A 25065-nucleotide genomic window follows, 5' to 3' on the forward strand; every position below is an offset into this window, starting at 1 on the left:
GCCTTTTTTAGAGATGACGTATAAAATCTTTTAATCATTTTGTATGCCACCTGTAAAAAAGGCATATACTTGTTTGCAAAAACAAGGACAAAGTCATTTAAATGATGGCTCAAGATGATACCACCAAATCATTGGTAAAGCTAGGGTTAGACCCAGGTTTCCAGAATCTTATCCCATGCTACCTTTTAAAAGAAGTCCTAGCTTATATTGTAAACGTTACATCATCTTGCTCATACCCCTTGAGGCTAAAGTTCTGAAAAAGGCAAACCCATGTTATATCATTCATGCTCATGGCAGGACAGAATCAGGAATGAATTTCTTTTGTAGTAGTCTCATGATTTTCTGTTTTTAAAATTACAGTTCCTTTTAATTAAAACCCTAATCAGCATCACGTTTCATTATGGAAGGAGGAAGCAATATTTTATCTTATCTTTTGAAAATTAATGTTGAAATGGAAACTGTTTCCCTTGGTAATTAGTAATTTTTTTCTTTAGAGTCTTTGAATTCATCTTTAAGATAAAAATAATTTGTGCTCACTGCAACCTCCACCTCCCGGGAAAAATAATAATAATAATTTGTTATCATTATGCATATTCATTAAAGAGCCAAATAATATAGTTAATGCTATGGCGTTTGGTACAACACTAGCTTTAATTTTAACCAATCTCTGCACTTAAAGAGGATATTTAAAATTCATGCTTACTGTGTACATGGCAAATTTCCTGTTTTTATTCTAACTGTTTACATGTAGCACATAAGCTGGAATTTCTTACAGTTACAGTTGACCCTTGAACAACTGTAACTAAGAAATTACAGGGGCTAGGAGTGCCAACCCCCTATGCTGTGAAAAATCTAGGTATAACTTTTTTTTTAAAGACAGGGTTTCACCATGTCGGTCAGGCTGGTCTTGAACTCCCGACCTCAGGTGATCCACCCAACTTGGCCTCCAAAGTGCTTGGATTATAGGCGTGAGCCACTACGCTCAGCCTAACTTTTTTTTTTTTTTTTTTTTTTGAAATAGAGTCTTGCTCTGTCACCCAGGCTGGAGTACAGTAGCACAATCTCAGCTCACTAAAACCTCCACCTCCTGGGTTTTTTAAGCATTCTCCCACCTCAGCCTCTTGAGTAGCTGAGATTACAGGCATGCCCCACCACACCTGGTTAATTTTTGTATTTTTAGTAGAGACAGGGTTTCACCATGTTGGCCAGGCTGGTCTCAAACTCTTGACCTCAAGTGATCCACCCACCTTGGCCTCCCAAGTGCTGTGATTTCCGGCATGGACCACCATACCCAGCCTAGGTGTAAGTTCTGACTCCCTAAAAACTTAACTATTCGTAGCCTCCTGTTGACCAGAAGCCTTACCAATAATGTAGTCAATAAATGCATGTTTTGTGAAAGGTATTATATACTGCATTCTTACAATAAAGTAAGCTACGGAAAAATCTTAAGAAAATCATAAAGAAAAGAAAATATATTGACTATTCATTAAGTGGAAATGAATCATCATAAAGGTCTATATCCTCCTCATCTTCATGTTGAGTAGGCTGAAGAGGAGAAGGAAGAGGAACAATTGGTCTTGCTGTCTCAGGGGTGGCAGAGACGGAAGAAAATCCATGTTTAAGTAGATCTGCACAAATCAAACCCACATCGTCCAGGGGTCAACTATGTATTTCTTTACCACAACCATATAAAAGTAATTACTATTTTCTAGCCCCATTTTACAGCCGGGTATTATATTAGACAGTAATATTGTCTTCTGCCTCTCCTTCAGCTTCTGGAATTTCTGAGCAGCCCCGGCCAGTACAAGATGGACCCCGTAGTCTTGAGTTACATGGACAGTCTACTGCGACAATCAGATGTCTCACTACTGGATCCGCCATGCTGGCTCAATGACCGTATTATTGGATTTGCCTTTGAGTACTTTGCCAACAGTCAGTTTCATGACTGCTCTGATCATGTCAGTTTCATTAGTCCCGAAGTCACTCAGTTCATCAAGTGCACTAGCAATCCAGCAGAGATGTCCCTGTTTCTTGAACCACTGGACCTCCCCCACAAGAGAGTTGTATTTTTAGCCATCAATGATAACTCCAACCAGGCAGCTGGAGGAACCCACTGGAGTTTATTGGTCTACCTCCAAGATAAAAATAGCTTTTTTCATTATGATTCCCATAGCAGGAGTAACTCAATTCATGCAAAGCAGGTGGCAGAGAAACTGGAGGCTTTCTTAGGCAGAAAAGAAAACAAACTGGCCTTTGTGGAAGAGAAAGCCCCTGCCCAACAAAATAGCTATGACTGTGGGATGTATGTGATATGTAACACTGAGGCCTTGTGTCAGAACTTCTTTAGGCAACAGACAGAATCACTGCTGCAGCTACTCACCCCTGCTTACATCACGAAGAAAAGGGGAGAATGGAAAGATCTCATTACCACACTTGCTAAAAAGTAGCTATTGAAATATATTTGTGACTTTTGAAGGCTCCTCTTTCTGCCCTTACCCATTTGTTGGATGGCTGCAATCTCAGTGCCTGGGGGAAGATGCCTGGTAGAGGAAAGTTTAATACTCTTTTTCCTGAAAGAATATTATCCTGTGTTATCCCCATGGAAAGTTTCACTTTAACCCTAACTTGAGAGCAATATGTTCTGTGAAAATATCTTGAAATTGTACACCAAAACTTTACAGCCAACTTATTTGGACATTTATTACACATGAGGTTCAAGTAAGACTTTTCTTATTGGCATAAAATTAATATCCTTTGGTCTCCCTTATCCACATTGGCTTATATTGAAGGAAAAGCAGTGATCTGTAAAACAAATCAAGAATATATTAAATCTAGAAGAATGCAAGGAAGAAAACTATAAAACAGAACCAAAAACTTGTTGCACAGCCTACATGATTAAGAGATCAACTGGCTGGAGCAGATCAAGGCCTAACTTCATTCTAAGACCTAAATATTATGAGACTGAGCTATTCAATTTTATGTGATAATCTTGTCCATTCACCATGCACAGGCTTTCCAGCTATCTGCATAATGTTTGCAAATATTTGATAAAGATGATGTTAGCCCATCTTCCTCCATCTGATTGCTGGAATGCTTGAAGAAAGGGGAAATCTTGAGTAACTTCATTAAAATTAATGTCTGTGGTGGACTTCTCAGTTTGCTGATGATTGGGTAGACTTGCTACTCTGGATTAATAACTGCTTTTCTCTGCCTTGTCTATTAGCCATGCGCATACTTCTTTCTTTTATCCAAAGTTCTTTGATTCTAAAACTCATATAACTCAAGGTTACCTGTTATTTCAGGTAAATGTCCTTGCTTTTTGATAGCTATGGGTTTTGCTCTCTATCCTTAATCCTGGCAGAATTGTTTTTAGTTATGTCATGGTAATTTCAGGATGATTTTTGCATCTGAAACTTACAGACTTAGAGTTGGTTTGTTTTTTAAATATAAAGGAAGAAAAGTGACATTTCTCAGCCCTTTTACTTAATTTAAAATGCAGACAATGTAATTTTTTTAAATGTGGAACCAAGAGAAAAGGAAATGCTATCTCTCCAAAAGCACTGATATGTTTCAATGTTTCAAATAGTAAACAACCAGATGATATGTTGGGTATATACGTTAATTCTGTTCCTAATGAGAATTAGATTGCAAGGCATATTAGACTTGAAAACCAAAGATTAGCTTCAGCTATGAAACTTATTTCAGCTACCTCTCCAGCCTAACCCTGTCCTCAGCCCACATGGCCCAAAATAACCTCACCACTCAGTGACCACAGAGAAAGTAACTTGGTTCCTTTTAGCCAAGAAGGGAAAACAGAGTAAGTGTAAATAAGTGCAGGTTACATAGCAGGCCTGAGTGAGCAGGAGTTGAAACTAAAAGTCAAAGAGAAAGCTATCAAAAAAAGTTTCCATTTCAAGTCGGTACATTTTGGATAAAAACCAGTCCTAATGGAAGATGGGGCTAGGAAAAAGATTAGGAATTGGCAGTCATCCATAGAGGTGAAATACAGAGGGAGGGACAGCAAGAGAAGTGACAAAGGTCGCTGATAGGCCACAAGTGTAGATAAAGATAAGAAAACAATGTTATTTCAGTGACTGTTGACTTAGGCAGTCAATCAATAGACTATTAAAGTCAAATCTTCTCTGGGAAAAGTTATCTTCCTGACAATGCAAAGTATGTTTATTTAAATATCAGAGTATCTCCAATTTGAGAGTTAAAGCGTGTGAGAGCAATCTTTCCTAACTCCCTCAGATTCATTTCATAAATAAATTATTTTTTTAATAAATTATTTTTTTAACTAGTCTTTTAAATATATATAGGAAAAATACATATATATACACATGTATAGACATATATATACATATACATGTATGTATGTGTATACATATATATTAAATCTAGGGTCACCTTTTCTAAATGCATTAGTCAGATTGGACTGAGCCACAGATTAGTGTCCTCCTACGAAATTTTGAGTATGTCATTTGTAAATGTTAGCATTATAAATGACAGGAGAATGTAAGAATTGTATTGCACTGATGCTTTAGTACCCAATAAGTTACACGCCTGCTTGACCACAAACCATTCATGTTACATGACACAAAATAGGAAAAAAATCTTTTGCTGATATTGCATTCCCTTCTCTCTTAAAGTATCTATTCTGCAAAAGGGATCCATTCTGCAAAATTAATCAAAATATTCAAAAGGAAAGCAGGTTTTTCAAAGCCAGGTTAAGCAATTATCAAACTGAACTAACCTGTTTTTAGATATCCTGTTGTATTGCCCAGTAAGTATACTTACACTTGTCCAACCCGTGTCTTTCAATATGGAATTCAGAAAGGTTAATATATGTAAACGCAGCTATAAGGGTTGTAAAAAATATAACTATCAGTGGGTTTCCTGTGTAGTAGTGTTTAAAACACAAATATTTCAACCATTTGGTGAGGTGTATGTTGAAGTTCACAAGCACTGGTCCCAACTAGATTAGATAAAGTGGATTATATTTCTGATATGTACCTTATGATTTTGACTATACTATAATTCTATATCCATATTGACCATATGGTTTAATAACACAGTTTATTGAAATGACAAAGTATTTCTCAGTTACATGGGGTAGGCCAGACGTGGTGGCTCACACCTGTAATCCTAGGACTTCGGGAAGCCAAGGCAGGTGGATCACCTGAGGTCAGGAGTTCGAGACCAACCTGTCCAACATGGCAAAATCCCATCTCTACTAAAAATATATACATTAGCCCGGCATAGCCAGGCACGGTGGCTAACACCTGTAATCCCGGCACTTTGGGAGGCCAAGGTGGGCAGATCACCTGAGGTCAGGAGTTCAAGATTCAGCCCAGCCTAGCCAACATGGCAAAGCCTGGTCTCCACTAAAAATACAAAAATTAGCCAGGTGTGTTGGCGGGTGCCCATAATCCCAGCTACTCAGGAGACAGGCAGGAGAATTGCTTGAACCCGGGAGACAGAGGTTGCAGTGAGCTGAGATCGCACCACTGCACTCCAGCCTGGGCAACAGAGCAAGACTCTATTTCAAAAAAAGAAAATACTTAACAGAAATGTATATTCTATAATGTTAAAACATGAATGTCAAATCCAGGCTCTGTCAGTGAGATTCGGTAGTTTCATCTACAAAATGAAGACAGTAGTTTGTTTAGGCAGGTATTATAAGGTTAAATATCATATGTAAAGTACATAGTAAATATCACATGTAAAGTACACAGTAGGCACTAAAACCTTATTTTCCTTCTGTCCTACTACTCAGTTCCATTTTAAGACTAATAAGTTTGAAAACCTAGTTTTACATTGCTATGCAGCTAAACAGCTATGTAAAAAATGGCTGATAATTACTGTTATGTACAGAAGAGAAATTTATTCAAGGATTGTAAAAAGCAACAACTAACCTTTCTATCACTCTGTAATGTGCAGGGTGCTTTATGCACACATTATGCAAGTGCCTTGCATATTATATTTATATGCATCATATATATATATCACCATATATATAAAGTAGCTTGTACATTTTTGAGGTTCTATAAAAATACATAATTTGATTAATTCTTACGTTCTCATGTTTCAACAGGTACTGTTATTCCCATTTTATAAATAAAAAACTCAGAAGCTCAGTCACATGGCCTCTATCTCATCTCACACTTTTTCCACCTATTCCTTTCTCCCTGTCCTAGAAAATGGGAGGAACTCCACACCTGAACATTTTATTTATTTTTTATTGCATTTTAGGTTTTGAGGTACCTGTGAGGAACATGCAAGATTGCTGCATAGGTACACACATGGCAGTGTAATGTGCTGCCTTCCTCCCCATCACCTATATCTGGCATTTCTCCCCATGCTATCTCTCCCCAACTCCCCACCCCCTGCTGTCCCTCCCCTATTTCCCCCGACAGACCTCATTATGTGATGCTCCCCTCCCTATGTCCATGTGTTCTCATTGTTCAGCACCCACCTATCAGTGAGAACATGTGGTGTTTGATTTTCTGTTCTTGTGTCAGTTTGCTGAGAATGATGGTTTCCAGGTTCATCCATGTCACTACAAAGGACATGAACTCATCGTTTTTTATGCCTGCATAGTATTCCATGGTGTATATGTGCCACATTTTCCCTGTCTAGTCTATCATCGGTGGGCATTTGAGTGGTTCCAGGTCTTTGTTATTGTAAACAGTGCTGCAATGAACATTTGTGTGCATGTGTCCTTATAGTAGAAAGAATTATAATCCTTTGGATATATACCCAGTAATGGGATTGCTGGGTCAAATGGAATTTCTATTTCTAGGTCCTTGAGGAATCGCCACACTGTCTTCCACAATGGTTGAACTAATTCACACTCCCACCAACAGTGTAAAAGTGTTCCTATTTCTCCACATCCTCTCCAGCATCTGTTGTCTCCAGATTTTTTAATGATCGCCATTCTAACTGGCATGAGATGGTATCTCAATGTAGTTTTGATTTGCATTTCTCTAATGATCAGTGATGATAAGCACTTTTTCATATGTTTGTTGGCCTCATGTATGTCTTCTTTTGAAAAGCATCTGATATCCTTCGCCCACTTTTGAATGAGCTTGTTTTTTTCTTATAAATCTCTTTTAGTTCTTTGTAGATTCTAGATATCAGCCCTTTGTCAGATGGGTAGATTGCAAAATTTTTTCCCATTCTGTTGGTTGCCAATTCACTTTAATGACTGTTTCTTTTACTGTGCAGAAGCTGTGGAGTTTGATTAGGTCCCATTTGTCTATTTTGGCTTTTGTTGCCAATGCTTTTGGTGTTTTGGTCATCCATGCCTATGCCTATGTCCTGAATGGTTTTGGCTAGATTTTCTTCTAGGGTTTTTATGATGTTAGGTCTTATGTTTAAGTCTTTAATCCATCTGGAGTTAATTTTAGTGTAAGGTGTCAGGAAGGGGTCCAGTTTCTGCTTTCTGCACATGGCTAGCCAGTTTTCCCAACACCATGTATTAAACAGGGAATCCTTGCCCCATTGCTTGTTTTTGTCAGGTTTGTCAAAGATCAAATGGTTGTAGATGTGTGGTGTTGCCTCTGATGGCTCTGTTCTGTTCCATTGGTCTAGATCTCTGTTTTGGTACCAGTACCATGCTGTTTTGATTACTGTAGCCTTGTAGTATACTTTGAAGTCTGGTAGTGTGATGCCTCCAGTTTTGTTCTTTTTGCTTAGAATTGACTTGGCTATGTGGGTTCTCTTTTGGTTTCATATGAAGTTTAAGGTGGTTTTTTTTTCCAGTTCTGTGAAGAAGGTCAATGGTAGCTTGCTAGGGATAGCACTGAATCTGTAAATTACTTTGGGCAGTATGGTCATTTTCACGATACTGATTCTTCCTAACCATGAGCATGAAATGTTTCTCCATCTGTTTGTGTCCTCTCTTATTTCCTTGAGCAGTGGTTTGCAGTTCTCCTTGAAGAGGTCCTTTACATTCCTTGTTAGTTGTTTTCCTAGGGATTTTATTCTCTTTGTAGCAATTGTGAATGACAGTTCATTCTTGATTTGGCTCTCTTTAAGTCTGTTATTGGTGTATAGGAATGCTTGTGATTTTTGCACATTGATTTTGTATCCTGAGACTTTGTTGAAGTTGCTTATCAGTTTCAGGAGATTTTGGGCTGAGACAATGGGGTCTTCTAAATATACAATCGTGTCGTCTGCAAATAGAGACAATTTGACTTCCTCCTTTCCTAATTGAATACCCTTTATTTCTTTTTCTTGCCTGATTGCTCTGGCTAGAACTTCCAATACTATATTGAATAGGAGTGGTGACAGGGCATCCTTGTCTAGTGCCAGATTTCAAAGGGAATGCTTCCAGTTTTTGCCCATTCAGTATGATATTGGCTGTTGGTTTGTCGTAAATAGCTTTTATTATTTTGAGATATGTTCCATCAAAACCTAGTTCATTGAGGGTTTTTAGCATAAAACGCTGTCGAATTTTGTCAAAGGCCTTCTCTGCATCAATTGAGATAATCGTGGTTTTTGTCTTTGGTTCAGTTTATGTGGGGAATTACATTTATAGACTTGCATATGTTGAACCAGCCTTGCATCCTTGGGAAGAAGCCTACTTGATCATGGTGGATAAGCTTTTCGATGTGCTGTTGCAATTGGTTTGCCAATATTTTATTGAAGATTTTTGCGTCTATGTTCATCATGGATATTGGCCTGAAGTTTTCTTTTCTTGCTGAATCTCTGCCAGGTTTTGGTATCAGGATGATGTTGGTCTCATAAAATGATTTGGGAAGGATTTCCTCTTTTTGGATTGTTTTGAATAGTTTCAGAAGGAATGGTACCAGCTCCTCTTTGTATGTCTGCTAGAATTTGACTGTGAACACATCTGGACCTGGGCTTTTTTTGGGTGGTAGGCTCTTAATTGCTGCCTCAATTTCTGCCCTTGTTATTAGTCCATTCAGGGTTTCGACTTCTACCTCATTTAGGCTTGGGAGGATGCAAGTGTTCAGGAATTTATCCATTTCTTCCAGGTTTACCAATTTATGTGCATAGAGTTGTTTGTAATAATCTCTGATGATGGTTTGTATTTCTGTGGAATCTGTGGGGATATCCCCTTTATCATTTTTTATTGCATCTATTTGATTAGTCTCTCTTTTCTTTTTTATTAATCTGGCTAGTGGTCCATTTATTTTATTGATCTTTTCGAAAAACCAGCTCCTGGATTTATTGATTTTTTTCAAAGGGTTTTTTTTGTGTCTCTTATCTCCTTCAGTTCTGCTCTGATCTTAGTTATTTCTTGTCTTCTGCTAGGTTTTGAGTTTTTTTGATCTTGCTTCTCTAGCTCTTTCAATTTTGACAATAGGGTGTCAATTTTAGATCTTTCCTTACTTCTCATGTGGGCATTTATTGCTATATATTTTCCTGTAGACACTGCTTTAAATGTGTCCCAGAGATTCTGGTATGTTGTGTCTTCATGCTCGTTGGTTTTGAAGAACATCTTTATTTCTGCCTTCATTTCATGGTTTATCCAGTCAACATTCAAGAGCCAGTTGTTCAGTTTCCATGAAGCTGTGCGGTTCTGAGTTAGTTTCTGAATTCTGAGCTCTAACTTGATTGCACTGTGGTCTGAGAGACTGTTTGTTATGATTTCCATTCTTTTGCATTTGCTGAAGAGTGATTTACTTCCAATTATGCGGCCAGTTTTACAGTAGGTGTGATGTGGTGCTGAGAAGAATGTATATTCTGTGGATTTGGGGTGGAGAGTTCTGTAAATATCTATTAGGTTTGCTTGGTCCAGGTCTGAGGTCAAGTTCTGGATATCCTTGTTAATTTTCTGTCTGGTTGATCTGTCTAATATTGGCAATGGGGTGTTAAAGTCTCCCACTGTTATTGTGTAGGAGTCTAAGTCTCTTCATAAGTCATTAAGAACTTGCTTTATGTATCTGGGTACTCCTGTATTGGGTACGTATATATTTAGGATCCGTAGCTCTTCTTGTTGCATTGATCCTTTTACCATTATGTAATGTCCTTCTTTGTCTCTTTCAATCTTTGTTGGTTTAAAGTCTATTTTATCAGAGACGAGAATTGCAACTCCTGCTTTTTTTTTTTTGCTCTCCATTTGCTTGGTAAATCTTCCTCCATCCCTTTATTTTGAGTCTTTGTGTATCCTTGCATGTGAGATGGGTTTCCTGGATACAGCACACTGGTGGGTTTTGGCTTTTTATCCAATTTGCCAGTCTGTGTCTTTTGATTGGGATATTTAGCCCATTTACATTTAGGGTCAATATTGTTATGTGTGAATTTGATCCTGCCATTTTGATGCTAGCTGGCTATTTTGCCCATTAGTTGATGCCGTTTCTTCATTGTGTTGATGCTCTTTACCATTTGATATGTTTTTGGAATGCCTGGTACCGGTTGTTCCTTTCTATGTTTAGTGCCTTTTTCAGAGCTCTTGTAAAACAGGCCTGGTGATGATGAAATCTCTGAGTAATTGCTTGTTCATAAAGGATTTTATTTCTCCTTCACTTATGAAGCTTAGTTTGGCTGGATATGAAATTCTGAGTTGAAAGTTCTTTTCTTTAAGGATGTTGAATATTGGCCCCCACTCTCTTCTGGCTGGTAGGGTTTCTGCTGAGAGATCTACTGTGAGTCTGATGGGCTTCCCTTTGTGGGTAACTCGACCTTTCTCTCTGGCTACCCTTAGCATTTTCTCCTTCATTCCACCCTGGTGAATCTGATGATTATGTGCCTTGGGGTTGCTCTTCTTGCGGAATATCTTTGTGGTGTTCTCTGTTCCTGGACTTGAAGATTGGCCTGCCTTTCTAGGTTGGGGAAGTTTTTCTGGATAATATCCTGAAGAGTATTTTCCAGCTTGGATTTATTCTCTCCATCACATTCAGGTACACCTATCAAATGTAGATTAGGTCTTTTCACATAGTCCCATATTTCTTGGAGATTTTATTCATTCCTTTTTACACTTTTTTCTCTAATCTTGCCTTCTCGTTTTATTTCATTGAGTCGATCTTCAACCTCTGATATCCTTTCTTCTGCTTGGTCAATTCAGCTGTTGTGTATGCTTCACAAAGTTCTTGTGTTGTGTTTTTCAGCTCCATCAATTCACTTATATTCCTCTCTAAGCTGTTTATTCTCATTAGCATTTGGTCAAATCTTTTTTCAAGGTTTTTAGTTTCTTTGCATTGGGTTAGAAAATGTTCTTTTAGCTCAAAGATGTTTCTTATTACCCACCTTCTGAAGCCTGATTTTGTCAATTCATCACACTCATTCTCCATCCAGGCTTGTTCCCTTGCTAGTGAGAAGTTATGATCCCTTGTAGGAGGAGAGGCATTCTGGTTTTGGGTGTTTTCATCCTTTTTGTGCTGGTGTCTTCCCATCTTTGTGGATTTATCCACCTGTTGTCTTTGTAGTTGTTGACTTTAAGATTGGGTCTCTGAGTGGACATCCAGTTTGTTGATGATGAAGTTATTTCTTTCTATTTCTTAGTTTTCTTTCTAACAGTCAGGCCCCTCTGCTGTAGGACTGCTGGAGGTCCACTCCAGACCTTTCTTGCCTGGAGCTCACCTGCAGCCACCACAGAACAGTAAGGGTTGCTGCCAGTTTCTTCTTCTGCTATCTTTGTCCCAGAAGGATACCTGCCAGATGTCAGTCTGAGCTCTCCTTTATGAGGTGACTCTTTGGATCTATGTGGGTCAGGGAGCTGCTTGAGGAGACAGTCTGTCCTTTATAGGAGCTCAAGTGCTGAGCTGTGAGCTCTGTTGTTCATCCAGAGCTGCTAGGCAGGTACGTTTAAGTTTGCTGCAGCAGAACTCAAACACCTTTTTTTTTCCCCAGGTCCTCTGTCCCCGGGAGTTAGGGCTTTATTTATAAGTTTCTGTCATGCTGCTGCCTTTTTTCAGGGCTGCCCTGCCCAGCGAGGAGGCAGCCTAGTCACAGTTGGCCTGCAGAGGCTTTGCTGAGCCGCCGTGGGCTCCCCCCAGCTGCTGTGTGAACTTCCCTGCAGTCCTGTTCATACGGGTGTAGTTAGAACTGCCTCGGCAATGGTGGCCCACCTCTGTAATGGTGGACTCTCTCTGTAATGGCAGGCTGCCTTGGCAATGACAGGCTACGTCTGTAGTGATGGACTGCCTCAGTAATGGCAGACGCCCTGCCCCATAGAGCTGGTCCGTCCTGGGTTCAGCTGTGCTTGCTGTGAAACACTCAGCCCAGAGCATTTCAGATTGCTGTTTTTTTGTGGGGATGGGACCAGCCAAGCCTGATCACCTGGCTCCCTGCCTCAGACCCCCTTTTTTTTTTTTTTCAGTTGAAAAGGCGTTGGGATCTGTGTGATTTCCCATGGGGCGACCCACTGCTCTGGCTGAAATAGCCGTGCTGAGATTCGTGATGCTTTTTTGCCTGAGAATCTCCTGGCCTGGCTCCCTGTGTCAGTCCCCTGTTTTATCAGCTGAATGGGTGACTCTGTCTCCCAGGAGCTCCAATCACCAGCTAAAATGGTACCCGGACCCATGTTGGCAACCCATGGGGCTCCTCCACCTGGGAATCTCCTGGTCTGTGGGCAATAAAAATCTGTCTGGAAATGCAGCGTCCACTCACCCTCCCCACTTTCGCTGGGAGTTGGCTGCAATCCTGAGCTGCTCCTAATCAGCCATCTTGGATCCGTCTCCCACACTTGAACATTTTAAATGTAATCTAGCCTCAATTTCTAAGTTTCATATATTCAACTGGTATGTTACAGAAACTAATAGTGAGAAATTGTCATCTGAATTAACTGCTAGGCAGCAGGACCTATATAATAAACTGCAAAGGGCTAATATCCGGAATCTATGAAGAACTTAAATTTTAAAAAATAACTGTGATCTCAGCTCACTGCAACCCCTGCCTCCTGGGTTCAAGCAATTCTCCCAGGTTCAAGTGATTCTCCTACCTCATTCTCCCAAGTAGCTGGGATTACAGGTGCACGCTACCACACCCAGCTAATTTTTATATTTTTAGTAGAGAGGAAGTTTCACCATGTTGCCTAGGCTTTCAAACTCCTGATCTCAGGTGATCTTCTTGCCTTGGCCTTCAGTAATGCTGGAATTACAGGTGTGAGCCACCACACCCAGCCTATATTTTATTTTATTTTATTTTGAGACAGAGTCTCACTCTGTTGCCAGGCTAGAGTGCAGTGGTGCAATCTCAGCTCACGGCAGTCTCTGCCTCCTGGGTTCAAGCAGTTCTCCTTTGTCAGCCTCCCAAGTACTGGGACTACAGGCGCACACTACCATGCCCAGCTAATTTTTTGTATTTTAGTAGAGACGAGGTTTCACCATTTTGCCCAGGTTGATCTCAAGCTCTTGAGCTCAGGCAATCTGCCCGCCTCAGCCTTCCAAAGTGCTAGGATTACAGGCATGAGCCACAACATCCAGCCTCCCCCATCTTTAAAAATAAATAGAAGTGTGACCCCATGTCTCCCTCTAGATATTGACCTTTTGCTTTTCTTCACAGCCAGCTCTGAAGTATCTGTAGTCAATCACAATTCCTCACTTCCATCCCACTTTTCTACCCAGTTTAATCTGGATTCTGCCCCCACTACTTTACAAAGCATTCTCAATAAGATCACTAGTAGTTTCTATTTTATTAGGCCTCTTAACAACATTAAACCCTCCTTTCTGGTTTTCCTCTTCTCTAAAATCACTTTTTTTTTGGACAGGATCTGTCACCCAGGCTGGCACTCTCATAGCTCACTGCAGCCTCGAATTCCTAGGCTCAAACGATCCTCCCAACTCAGCCTCCTGAGAAGCTGAGACTACATGTGCATGCCACCACACCCATCTTGATCAGTCTCTTAGTTGCCAGTTCTTTACTTGCTATAGCTTCTCAGGGTTTTGTCCCATAAGCCCTCTTCTCTTCAGCCTGTACATACTTGCTAGTCTCTCCCATTCACTACCAGAGTCAATGACAGATTGAGGCACTTCACACATACACTTCTCTCCTAAACTTCAACCTGTAATCCATTGATCTGCCTGCTAGACATCTTCACTTAGAGATTTCTTAGGCTCCTCAAACCCAACAAACCCCCAAACTCCTCTTGCCTCATCAAACTTGTTCCATCAGTGTTCCACACCTTGGAAAATGGCACCACTGTGCAAGCCAGCTCCAGCCAGAAATCTAGGAGTCATCCTTGGCTTTCCTCTCACTTCACATTTATCAGCCTCCTAGTCCTGTTGATCTTTATCTTAAGGATCCTTTAAATCCATATATTTCTATTGCCAGTGCTACCACTCAAGTCCAGACAACCATGACCTCTCATCTGGGTTACTAGACTAGCTTCTAAAGGAGTCTTCAGTGTTCACTTACACTCTTCACCCCTACTCCACTTTATATTCTGCCATTATCTTTAAGAAAGCTCTGTATAACCTGGTCCCTCCCCGCTTTCCCTGCCTCTTTGCAAGCCTTACCACTCTTGCCTTAGCTTTCTGTCCTCCAGCCCTGCGGGCCTTTTTTTAGTTCCACAAACACGCACATTCTTTTCTCCCCTTCCAACCTCCCTACTTGCTGTTCCTTCCTGCGCTCTTTCCCATAGTCCTCAACAGAGAAACTTCTATGTCATCTCTTCCTCAAATAAATCATCCCCAGTACAGCTGACTAGTTTTCTTGCCTTGTTAATTCCTCTTGAATCATGAATCTTTTCAGTGTCCCCAAATCACATATAATTTTTGGTGTCGTGTCCCTCTTTCCCACTAACCTACAAGAGCCATGGAGGCCAGGGACCATGTCTGACTCATTCACTATTGAATCCCTGCAGTTTAATATAGTGCCTGGCACATAAACATTATTTGTCGAATGGATAAATGAGAACATAGAAGCTGTTTCTCAAAGAAAAAATAACAGTCCATCATCCTCCCTGGCCTAGCAGCAGAAGACAACATGCAACATTCATCAGTAGAACTTTTCATGCTTGCTTAAGAGCAAGCTCAGGGGTTGATGAACTTAAGCAACCTGACAGAAAATAAGGAACTCCCTAAACTTGAACATCTAACTGTGGACATCTCGCCAGTTTATTTGCTGAGTTCAGAGAGTTTCTCACATTTTATATAGTTGTAATCCATGTCTGAGCACTATCTTAGTTCTGCTTTTTACAGATTTCCACCCTTAATTACTGCTTACTTGTGTTTAAAGGTAATGTGGTTACATTATATTAATGGATTGTTATTTTCTTGGCCATTTCCCCACAGCCGGGCTTTTTTGTTTGTTCTGGTTTGAGATTGTCATGAATAGCAGGGCTACAAACATTCTTTTTTTTTTTTTTTTTTTTTTTTTTTGAGGTGGAGTTTCACTGTTGTTACCCAGACTGGAGTGCAATGGCACGATCTCAGCTCACCACAACCTCTGCCTTCTGGGTTCAAGCAATTCTCCTGCCTCAGCCTCCCGAGTAGCTGGGACTATAGGCGCACACCACCATGCCCAGCTAATTTTTGTATTTTTAGTAGAGACGGGGTTTCACCTTGCTGACCAGGATGGTCTCGATCTCATCACCTCGTGATCCACCCGCCTCGGCCTCCCAAAGTGCTGGGATTATAGGCGTGAGCCACCGCACCCGGCCCAAACATTCTTCATAAGTAACTTATTTCACATGTTCTCCTTGAATGCAAAGTGGGATTAAGATGTCAAAACATGAACAGTTTATATCCTATCGTATAGATAGCCAGAGAATTGTCTAAAAAGAAAGAATCAAGATATAGTACCATCAAAATTCTATGATACAAACCTATCTCTAGTTCCATATAGCCCTACCAACCCATAGGGGGTGGGTTGTTTTCTTTTTTTAGAGAGAGAGTCTTAATGTGTCACCCAGGCTGGAATGTAGTGCTACAATCATAGCTTACTGCAGCCTTGAACTCAGGCTCCAGCAATCCTCCAACCTCAGCCTCCCAAGTAACTTGGACTACGGGGACACACCACCATACCCGACTGATTTTTTATTCTTTTAGAGACAAGGTCTTGCAATGTTGCCCAGGCTGGTCTTGAACTCCTGGCCTCAAGTGATCCTCCTGCTTCCCAGAGTGTTGGGATTACAGGCATGGCCAACATTCGGTTTTGCATTTGCTACATGTATTTCTTGAAGCTTAACAGAAAACTAATATTTTTTTAGGTATTTCTGTGTGTCAGAAACATTAAGGATTTGACATGAAGTTTCCCATTTAATAAATCACCATAAACCTATAAGGACTATTCGTATCTCTCTTTTAGAGATGAGGAAACTAAGGCTTAGAGTTGTCCAAGTAAATCGAAGGAGTTTCAATGTAGATGTACTGATTCCAGAACCTGTATTCTTAACTACTATGCTGTACTGTCTCTCCTGGTTGTTAGTGTCAGTGTTTTTTCTGTTTTATTTGACAGGAAAAATTGTTAATAAACTCTATAACCTTTCTGATTTCCAGGAGTGTGGTATAATTTATTGCTAGAGAGCTTGTTTCGTTGAGGTAAACATCTAGATGGAGCTTTTTGATTAAGAAAGGTCAACCCCCAGGGTTTAGCCTGTGTAGGCCAGGACAATACAAGAGAGATCAGTTACTTCAAATAATACAGTGAAATAAATGTGGATTTTCATCAGATGCCCTAGAGAAAGAGAATGAGGCCTAGGAAAGAAAGAAGTAGGGAAAGGTTAATGAAGAGAACTGAGATGAAAAGCATTCTGGAAAAATGGCAGGAGACAGGGGCCTACCAGAAGACATGGCCATGGAGAAGTTCCCTACTATGTAGAGAACGGCTGTTCAATTTCTGTAAGCAATCATCTATGTATTGAATTTGAAGTTTTCTGCTTTGTGACATAGCCTTCCATTAACTAAACCTTTCATGCAATTTGGATATACTCAACCATGTTGGTGGGGGATCATTCGGAGGTATGAAAGGTGAGGAGTGGCACATGATGAGGCAAAAAGGAAATAGTCAAAGGGACAGGGGACAAGCAGGCTGCGTCACATCTGCAGGAGGCATGGAAGGAACCGTGGAAACTCTTGGAGAAACTGAGGTCTCAGGACTTCCCCACAGTGGTTAGAAATGGGTCTCAGGCCATTTTGTATTGAAAGAGTGATCCTTAAACACTAAATTATTTGGAGTTGTCCAAGTTGGAAATTTCTGGGTTACACTGAAGTGGGAAGGAGCTTTTCTTGAACCACAGTAAAATAAATTTGACATATTAGCAGCATTTGTCACAGCCTCTGCCTTGATGTATGGTATGAAATAATTAGCTTCCAGGATACCAAACTCTTCTGGTTTTCCTCCTTCTCATCAGGCATCCTTAGTTTCCTTTTGCTAGTTCTTCCTTTTCTTCCTGATCTTTTATTAACAATGTGTGACAGGGTTCAGTTGTTCATTCTTTCTTCTGTCTACAGACTCGGTCCCTGGACCTCATCCAGTCCCATGCTTTTAAACACCATCCATATGGTGACAGCTCCCAAATTTACTTACTTACTTACGTACTTATTTGAGATGGAGTTTCGCTCTTGTTACCCAGGCTGGAGTGCAGAGGCGCTTTCTCGGCTCACCGCAACCTCCACCTCCTGGGTTCAAGCGATTCTTCTGCCTCAGCCTCCTAAGTAGCTGGGATTACAGACATGCACCACCTCTCCCAGCTAATTTTGTATTTTTCGTAGAAACAGGGTTTCTCCATCTTGGTCAGGCAGGTCTCAGACTCACAACCTCAGGTGATCCACCCACCTCGACCTCCTTTGCAAAGTGATGGGATTACAGGCATGAACCACCATACCCGGCATTTTTTTTTTTTTTTGAGATGGAGTCTTGCTCTGTCACCATGCTGGAGTGCAGTGGCATGATCTCAGCTCACCACAACCTCTGCCTTCTGGGTTCAAGCAGTTCTCCTGCCTCAGCTTCCTGAGTAGCTGGGACGACAGTCATGTGCCACCATGCCTAGCTAATTTTTGTATTTTTAGTAAAGACGGGGTTTCACCATGTTAGCCAGGATGGACTTGATCTCTTGACCTTGTGATCCACCTGCCTCAGCCTCCCAAAGTGCTGGGATTACAGGCGTGAGCCAACCCACCCAGCCAACAGTTCCCAAATTTTTATCTCCCAGACTTCTTTCCTGAACCCCAGACTCAGATAGCCTATTGCCCACTTGACATCCCACCACTTGGATGTCTAAAACTCAGCTCAAACTGAGTATGTCCAGTACTGCATTTCTGATCCTCCTTCCAAAAAGCTTTACCACTCATGGCTTTCTCCTCCTCCATTCTTTCAAGCCAAAAAACATGAAGTCATCCTTATGACTCCTTTTCTGTTATACTCCATATCCAGTGTAACAGGCAGTCCTGTCATTTCTATATTCAGAATATATCTAGAATCTGCCTGTTACCACCATCTCTACTTCTGCCGCCCTAGTCAGAGTCATCATCTTCCCTAACTTTAAGGGAGAATTTCTCCTAACTTATCTCCCTGCTTCCACCTTTCCCTCCCTAGCAGTCAAGTTTGATCTTTTTGAAATCTAAATAACAAAAGATTATTGTTCACTCATCTGCTCCCCATTTCACCGGGAGTCAAAACCACAGTTCTTACAATGATCTTATATGATCTCCCAGCCTTCCCCCTTTGACTTCATCTAGTTCTGGCCCTTCTTGTTCTCTGTCTTCCAGCTACACCTGTATCCTTCAGCTGCGCTTGCATCCTTGCTGTTCCTGAACAAGCCAGGCACCCTCCCTTCCACCTTAGACTTTTTGCATTGGCAAAAAGTCTACCTGGAATATTACACAAAGCTTATTCTCTCATTTCTTTTTCTTTTTTCTTTTTTTTTGGTGGGGGCGGGGTACAGAGTCTCACTCTGTCACTGGAGTGCAGCGGCACAATCTTGGCTCACCACAACCTCCACCTCCCAGACTCAAGCAATTCTCCTGCCTCAGCCTCCTGAGTAGCTGGGATTACAGGCTTGCACCACTACTGCCCAGCTAATTTTTTTATTTTTAGTAGAGAGAGGGTTTCACCACGTTGGCCAGGGTGGTTTCAAACTCCTGACTTCAAACAATCCACCCGCCTGGGCCTCCCCAAGTGCTGGGATTACAGATGTGTGCCAGCCCTATTGTCTCATTTCTTAGAAGTCTACTTAATATCAACTTCTCTGTTGGACCTTCCCTGATAATCATCATCTAATTGTGTTGCCTATAAGCATTTCCAATCCTTCTTTTCCTGTTTTTTTGTTCTTTCTTCTTCATCATTTATCACCTTCTAACATACATATAATTTATCCTAGTTACTTATTGTCTCTGTCCCCTCATCACTAGAATACACAGACTCCACGAAGGCAAAGACCTGTGTTTGCTTTGTTCACTAATATATTCCATGCTCTTAGCACAGTGCCGAGTCACTGTAGTCAATAATAATTACTTTGTTAAAAAAAAAATCTGGGCTGGGCATAGTGGCTCATGCCTATAATCTCGACCCTTTGGGAGGCCAAAGTGGGCGGATCACTTGAGGTCAGGAGTCCGGGACTACCCTGACCAACATGGTAAAACGCCATCTCTACTAAAAATACAAAAATTAGCCGGGTATGATGGTAGGCATTTGGAATCTCAGGTACCTGGGAGGCTGACGTAGGAGAATCACTTGAAACCAGGAGGTGGAAGTTGCAGTGAGCCGAAATGCACCACTACACTCCACCCTGGGTGACAGAGCAAGACTCCATCTCAAAAAGAAAAAAAAAAACCACCCCTACCAACGGAATGAAAACAGGAATCTAAAGGCATTTTCCTTTAGGCCAGGAATCAGCAAAATTTTCCTTAAAGGGTCAGATATGGTCAGATGGTCTCTGTCATAACTACTCAGCCCTGCCATTGGAGCTCTAGAGCAGCCAGAGAGAGTACGTAAACAAATGGGCATGGCTGAGTTCCATTAAAACTGTGTATTTGCAAAAAGCTGGCCAAGGCCGTACAGCAGTCTGTACTTAGCTGATTCCTGCTTTAGACAAAGACACATCTTGGCAAACCAGCTCTCTTCATTGATAGGCCGGGCTGTATTCATCCCCTCTCCCAATTGCCAAAAACAAAATTGTAGAAGGGTGAATGCAAACCTAGCAAAATTATAGATCACTAGCTTCTCTGCCCACATGCACATTAGGGGCATTCCTTACTCAATGTGCCCGTTGGCTAAGTTGTGATTTGGGAGGTGAAGTAGAGAGAGAAATCCTGCTATCAGCCACTTTCCTGCTAATGAGTTTTGAGCACATTATCTGTAGCTCTGGAATATTCTCTAGAGATTTCTAATAGGCAGGATGATCTGCTTCTGAAGCCTCTTTTCTTTATGCCATCAATTCTTTGGCACTGACGATGAATTTCCTGTGGCAAGGAAACCATTTTTTACTTTTATCAGCTATTCTGAAAGTCAGTAGACTGACGCAGTTATGAAAATACCTGCCAATATTATAAGGTCCAGGCCCTAATTTCCTGCCTTCTAAAGCAATGATACTCAATTAAGGGTAGTTTACTCTGGAGACACAGGTTGTCATAACCAGGGGTGGGGGCTGCTACTGGCATCAAGTAAGCAGAGGCCAAGGATGTGGCTTAGAATCTAACAATACACAGGATAACCCCCTATAACAAAGAATTAGCCAATCTGAAATATTAGTAGTGCTGAGGTTGAGAAACCATGTTCTAGATGCTTCTACTGAACTTTTAATCCACCTTGTACTCTGCTGAGAAACCAATATCACTAAACCATCACATTTCTTCTTCATTCCTAAACTCCAGTAGCTCCTCACCACCTGGGAGACTAAATCTGTCCTTGTCATCCTGGCATTTAGCTCCTGGGGGATTCTGCCCACGTACACATTCATTCTCTGCTTCTTTCAAGTTTTTATCTCTACCATCCTCCACACTACCATCCTTTAACTGATGTTACCCCGCAAACACACATTTTGGGAAGATCCTCCCCACCTTTCTCCTCAGATCCAAATCTTACTCATTCTTTGAAGCCCACACATGCCACATGCCCCTCTACCATTGAGTCTGCCTATACCACTGCCTTTTGCACTTACACAGGCTCACCCATCTTCCACTGTTATATTGCTGTTCTCACGTCCTCAGTTACTCCCTGAAGGGGTCCCTATTGTATTTCTGGCCTATTAATCTCAGTTTCCACAGTGTAAAGTGTGAAAATTGTATTTGTGTATTGAGACTGTCTTGTATTGAGAGTCAAATGAGATAATGGGTATGAAAAGCACCCTATATACGGCCTGGTACACAATTTTAAGTGCTTAGAAAATTATAGTATCATAGTATCTATAGAAGTACGCATTTAGCCTCCCATAAAACGTGCTTAATAAACCATTTAAATGTAGTTATATACTGGAGAGAGCATGCCACGCAGACTAGTCTGGTATTTGGAACTAACAGCAAAGAAAAACTTCCATAGAAATCCTACACCGATTAACACGCCTTCATGCTAGACTGAATCCAAGAGCAGGGGTGTCACGTTTTCCCAGAGTGGTGCCCAACCCAACCTTTCTGCATTTAGCAAGTTAATGAACAGCTTGTAAATAACTCTTTGCCCACTCTGGCCCAGTTTAGAAGGCCACCAATAGACTATCAGTATGCCACAATGTCTGCTTTGCTGGGGACCCTGCTGTATTCTCCCCAAGTGCTTCTGCTTTCAGCTGGTGGAGAGTCTGATGGCCTAGAGAAGCTGCACAGTGGGATGAGGCCAAGGCGAGGGCCTGGCCTTTCCCCAGGCGGAAGAGAGCCTTGTCTCAGATCCTGAGAGAGAAGTGAGTGGGGGCATGGCATTCCGAGCAGCCCAGGTTTGGCTTTGGGCCAGGCACTGAGTGGCAAACAAGAAGGAACACATTCCGGGAAGGCAAGGAGCCCTGCCAGCACGAAGGCGGTGGCAAATGCAGGGCCCTGCTGGGCGCCAGGTGCTCCTTGGCTCTATGGAGGTCAGGCACACAGGGGGATGAACTCAGGTTTCTCTGGATTATCATTTCAGAGACTTAATGCCTCCCGCCTTCTCGCTGTCAGTGGACAGAGCATATGGAACTGTTAAATGTTAAAACTCTCTGCTCTGGGGTCCTGCACTCTCTAAATAAAGATAGGAGGGGAAAGAGTGTTGTTGCCATGATGAAATCATACTTCACAGGAACCAGACTTGGGTAATTCTGTGCCCAAGAGAAAATGCTACTCCAAACAAGGGCAGGTTGGAGAAGAACTTGGGATTTCTATGCCCTAGAAGCTGTGCTCTCCACCCTTGCAGCCCAGAAACACAAACACAGACACTTGTTCTTCACGCCTGCCTTCCTACTGGCCAGAGCTGGGGGCAGTCTGGAGAGACACTGTCCTTTCAGCATCAGTGCTGGCCCTTCCCCAGGTGATGAGAGAAGAGAGAGAGGAGGACCAAAGTGGATTGAGCTGTTCTTTTCAGGGGAAATGGCCACACAAGCCTTACCAAAGAATCCCTTCTTCCGTTAGGTAGGTAGGTGAGCTGGACTAGAAGGGCCCTGGGCCTGTTGTCCCCAGCAAGGAAGCGGGAGCTTTCTCTGAGGGAGGAGAATAAAGTTTTACTCATCCCTCTGCCTCTGGGTCTTTTTGCTGGACTTTGCTGCCCCCTAGTGGCTCAGCTGTCATCTCTTCCGTCTCAGAGAGAGAACCAGCCTTGGATTGAGTTTGAGGCTCTGGCCTTTTTCTGTCTGGTCCTGAGGTAACCTAGAGATCCTTCTCTGAGAACTTTCTTTGCTCTAGGACTCCTGGTTTTATGGCCCAGCAGCTAGGAGAGAAGAGCACCACGGGCTTCCAGGCCTCACCCACTCTGGCAGTCGTGTCGAGGGGCCATGGCTGGCTGGCTGGGCACCTGGGAGTGGGGGTGGGGGTAGTTTGTTATTCCCAGGACTTCTCAGTGTATGAAGTCGTCCCTGAGTCCCCCTTATTTCTGAATGCCTTTTCCACTAACAATCCTGCCCCTACCATGACCCTTCCTTTCTGCTAAGGCCCATGTTGCAAAACTGAGGCTCTGGCATAATGTATATTTCCCTTGTTTCTCCAAATTTAAGATAGTTATTTCTCCCTGATAAAGTTAGCTCATTGCCATGATAAATATATGATTATAATGCCTTCTCTGTGATGCTGCTGCTACGAATCAGTTCCTGGGAATAGTGAGGGGTGGACACACTTTAAAGAATTTTATTGGGTTGGTTTCTCTATGCCCCTGAAAAGCCTATGGATTATTAGCTGTATTTTTCTGTGTATTATATCCAGGTGTTTATTTCCTCTAGCAAAGGAAAGCATTTGGTTTCAACAACCACTGATCTGCCCTGCCAAACTTTCCAATCTGAGCTCTAATACCCAGGGAATACATAAAATCAAAATTCTTCTGCCTACCCCACCAACCTCTTTTAACTTTAAAAAATTATGGTAAAATGACATAAAATGTACCATCTTACCCATATTTGGTGTACAGTTCTGTAGTGTTAAGTATGTTACACTATTGTGCAACCAATCTCCTGAAATCTTCATCTTGCAAAACTGCAACTCTATACCCATTAAACAGTAATTGTCCATTTGGCTCCTGGCAACCCCCGTTCTGCTTTTTGTCTCTATGAATTTGACTGCTCCACATACCACCTATAAGCAGAATCATATATTATTTGTCTTTGTTTTTTAAGAGATGGGGTAGCTATGTTGCCCAGGCTGGTCTCAAACTCCTGGCCTCAAGTGATCCTCCCTCCTGCACAGCTGGAATTACAGGCATGGGCCACTGCACCCTGCCCAGTATTTGTGGGGGGTTTTGTTTTCATTTCTGTTTTTCTTTTTACAAGCCTGGATTCCAGAATTTTTTTTTTGGACTGGCTTATTTCACTTAGCTTAATGTCCACAAGGTTCATCAATGTTATAGCATGTGTCAGACATTATAGCATGTTTTTTCCTTCTCAAGGCTGAATAATATTTCATTGTATATATATTTACATATCCATGGATGGATGAATATGCATATATATTTCATTTTACGTACATATATAGAATATATATATAAACATATGTATATGTTTATTTATCCATGGATGGACACTTGAGTTGCTTCTACTTTGATTATTGTATATAATGTTGCTATGAATATGTGTGTTCAAGTATTTCTTCAAGTTAGGCCCTGGAGGTCAAGGCTGCAGTGAGCTGTGATCACACCTCTGTACTTCAGTCTGGGTGACAGAGTGAGACCCTGTCTTTGAAAAAGAAAGAAAAATTTTGATTATTCTCAGTTCTTTTGGCTATATACTCAGAAGTGGAATTGCTGGATCATATAGTAATTCTGTTTTCAATTTTTTGAGTAGCTGCTGTCTTATTTTACACTGTTGTTACACCGCTTCGCGTTCCCGCCAACAGTACAATTCTTCACATCTTCACCAACCCAGCCCACATCATTCCCAGGGTTACTAATTCCCCATATCTTCACCAACACTTGTTTCTGTCTCTTTTCTGTTCTTTGAGAGTAGCCATTCTAATGAATGGGAAGTCGTATGGTTTTGACTGGCGTTTCCCTAACAATTAGTGATGTTGAAGCTCTTTTCATTGGTTATTGGCCATCTGTGTATCTTTAGGGGAATGTCTATTCAAATCCTTTGCTTTTTTTTTTTTTTGAGATGGAGTCTCACTCTGTCGCCCAGGCTGGAGTGCAGTGGTGTGATCTCTGCCTCCCCGGTTCAAGCCATTCTCCTGCCTCAGCCTCCCAAGTAGCTGGTATTACAGGCACCTACCACAACATCCAGCTAAGTTTTATATTTTTAGCCTAACACGGTGACGGGGTTTCACCATGTTAGGCTGGTCTCAAACTCCACCTTGTGATCTGCCCGCCTTGGCCTCCCAAAATGCTGGGATTACAGGCGTGAGCCACTGTGCCTGGTCTTTTTTTTTTAAAAGACAGTCTTGCTCTGTTACCCAGGCTGGAGTGCAGTGGTGTAATCTTGGCTCACTGCAACCTCTGCCTCCTGGGTTCAAGCTATCCTCCCACCTCAACTTCCTGAGTAGCTGGGACTGTAGGTGCATGCCACCATGCCTGGCTAATTTTTGTTTTTTTTTAGTAGAGTTTCGGTTTCACCATGTTGGCCAA

The 25065-nt window shown here is 41.7% G+C and overlaps 1 protein-coding gene across 6 annotated transcripts in view; it reads left to right on the forward strand.

Annotated features, from left to right (window-relative positions):
- SENP8 (SUMO peptidase family member, NEDD8 specific) overlaps window positions 1–25065 on the forward strand; it is a 57982-nt gene that overhangs the window by 20344 nt on the left and 12573 nt on the right. For 4 of the 6 annotated variants that reach the window (XM_035259125.3, XM_035259124.3, XM_078333575.1 and 1 more), the window contains exon 2: window positions 1773–3461. The exons of the other annotated variants lie outside the window; for them this stretch is intronic. In XM_035259125.3, the coding sequence (XP_035115016.1) occupies window positions 1809–2447 (639 nt within the window). In that variant the 5' untranslated portion in view covers window positions 1773–1808 and the 3' untranslated portion in view covers window positions 2448–3461. Of the gene's footprint in view, window positions 1–1772; window positions 3462–25065 lie in introns of those variants that run through there. 6 annotated transcript variants of the gene reach the window in all.

Source organism: Callithrix jacchus, chromosome 8, assembly GCF_049354715.1.
Source record: "Callithrix jacchus isolate 240 chromosome 8, calJac240_pri, whole genome shotgun sequence".
Classification (NCBI taxonomy): domain Eukaryota; kingdom Metazoa; phylum Chordata; class Mammalia; order Primates; family Cebidae; genus Callithrix; species Callithrix jacchus.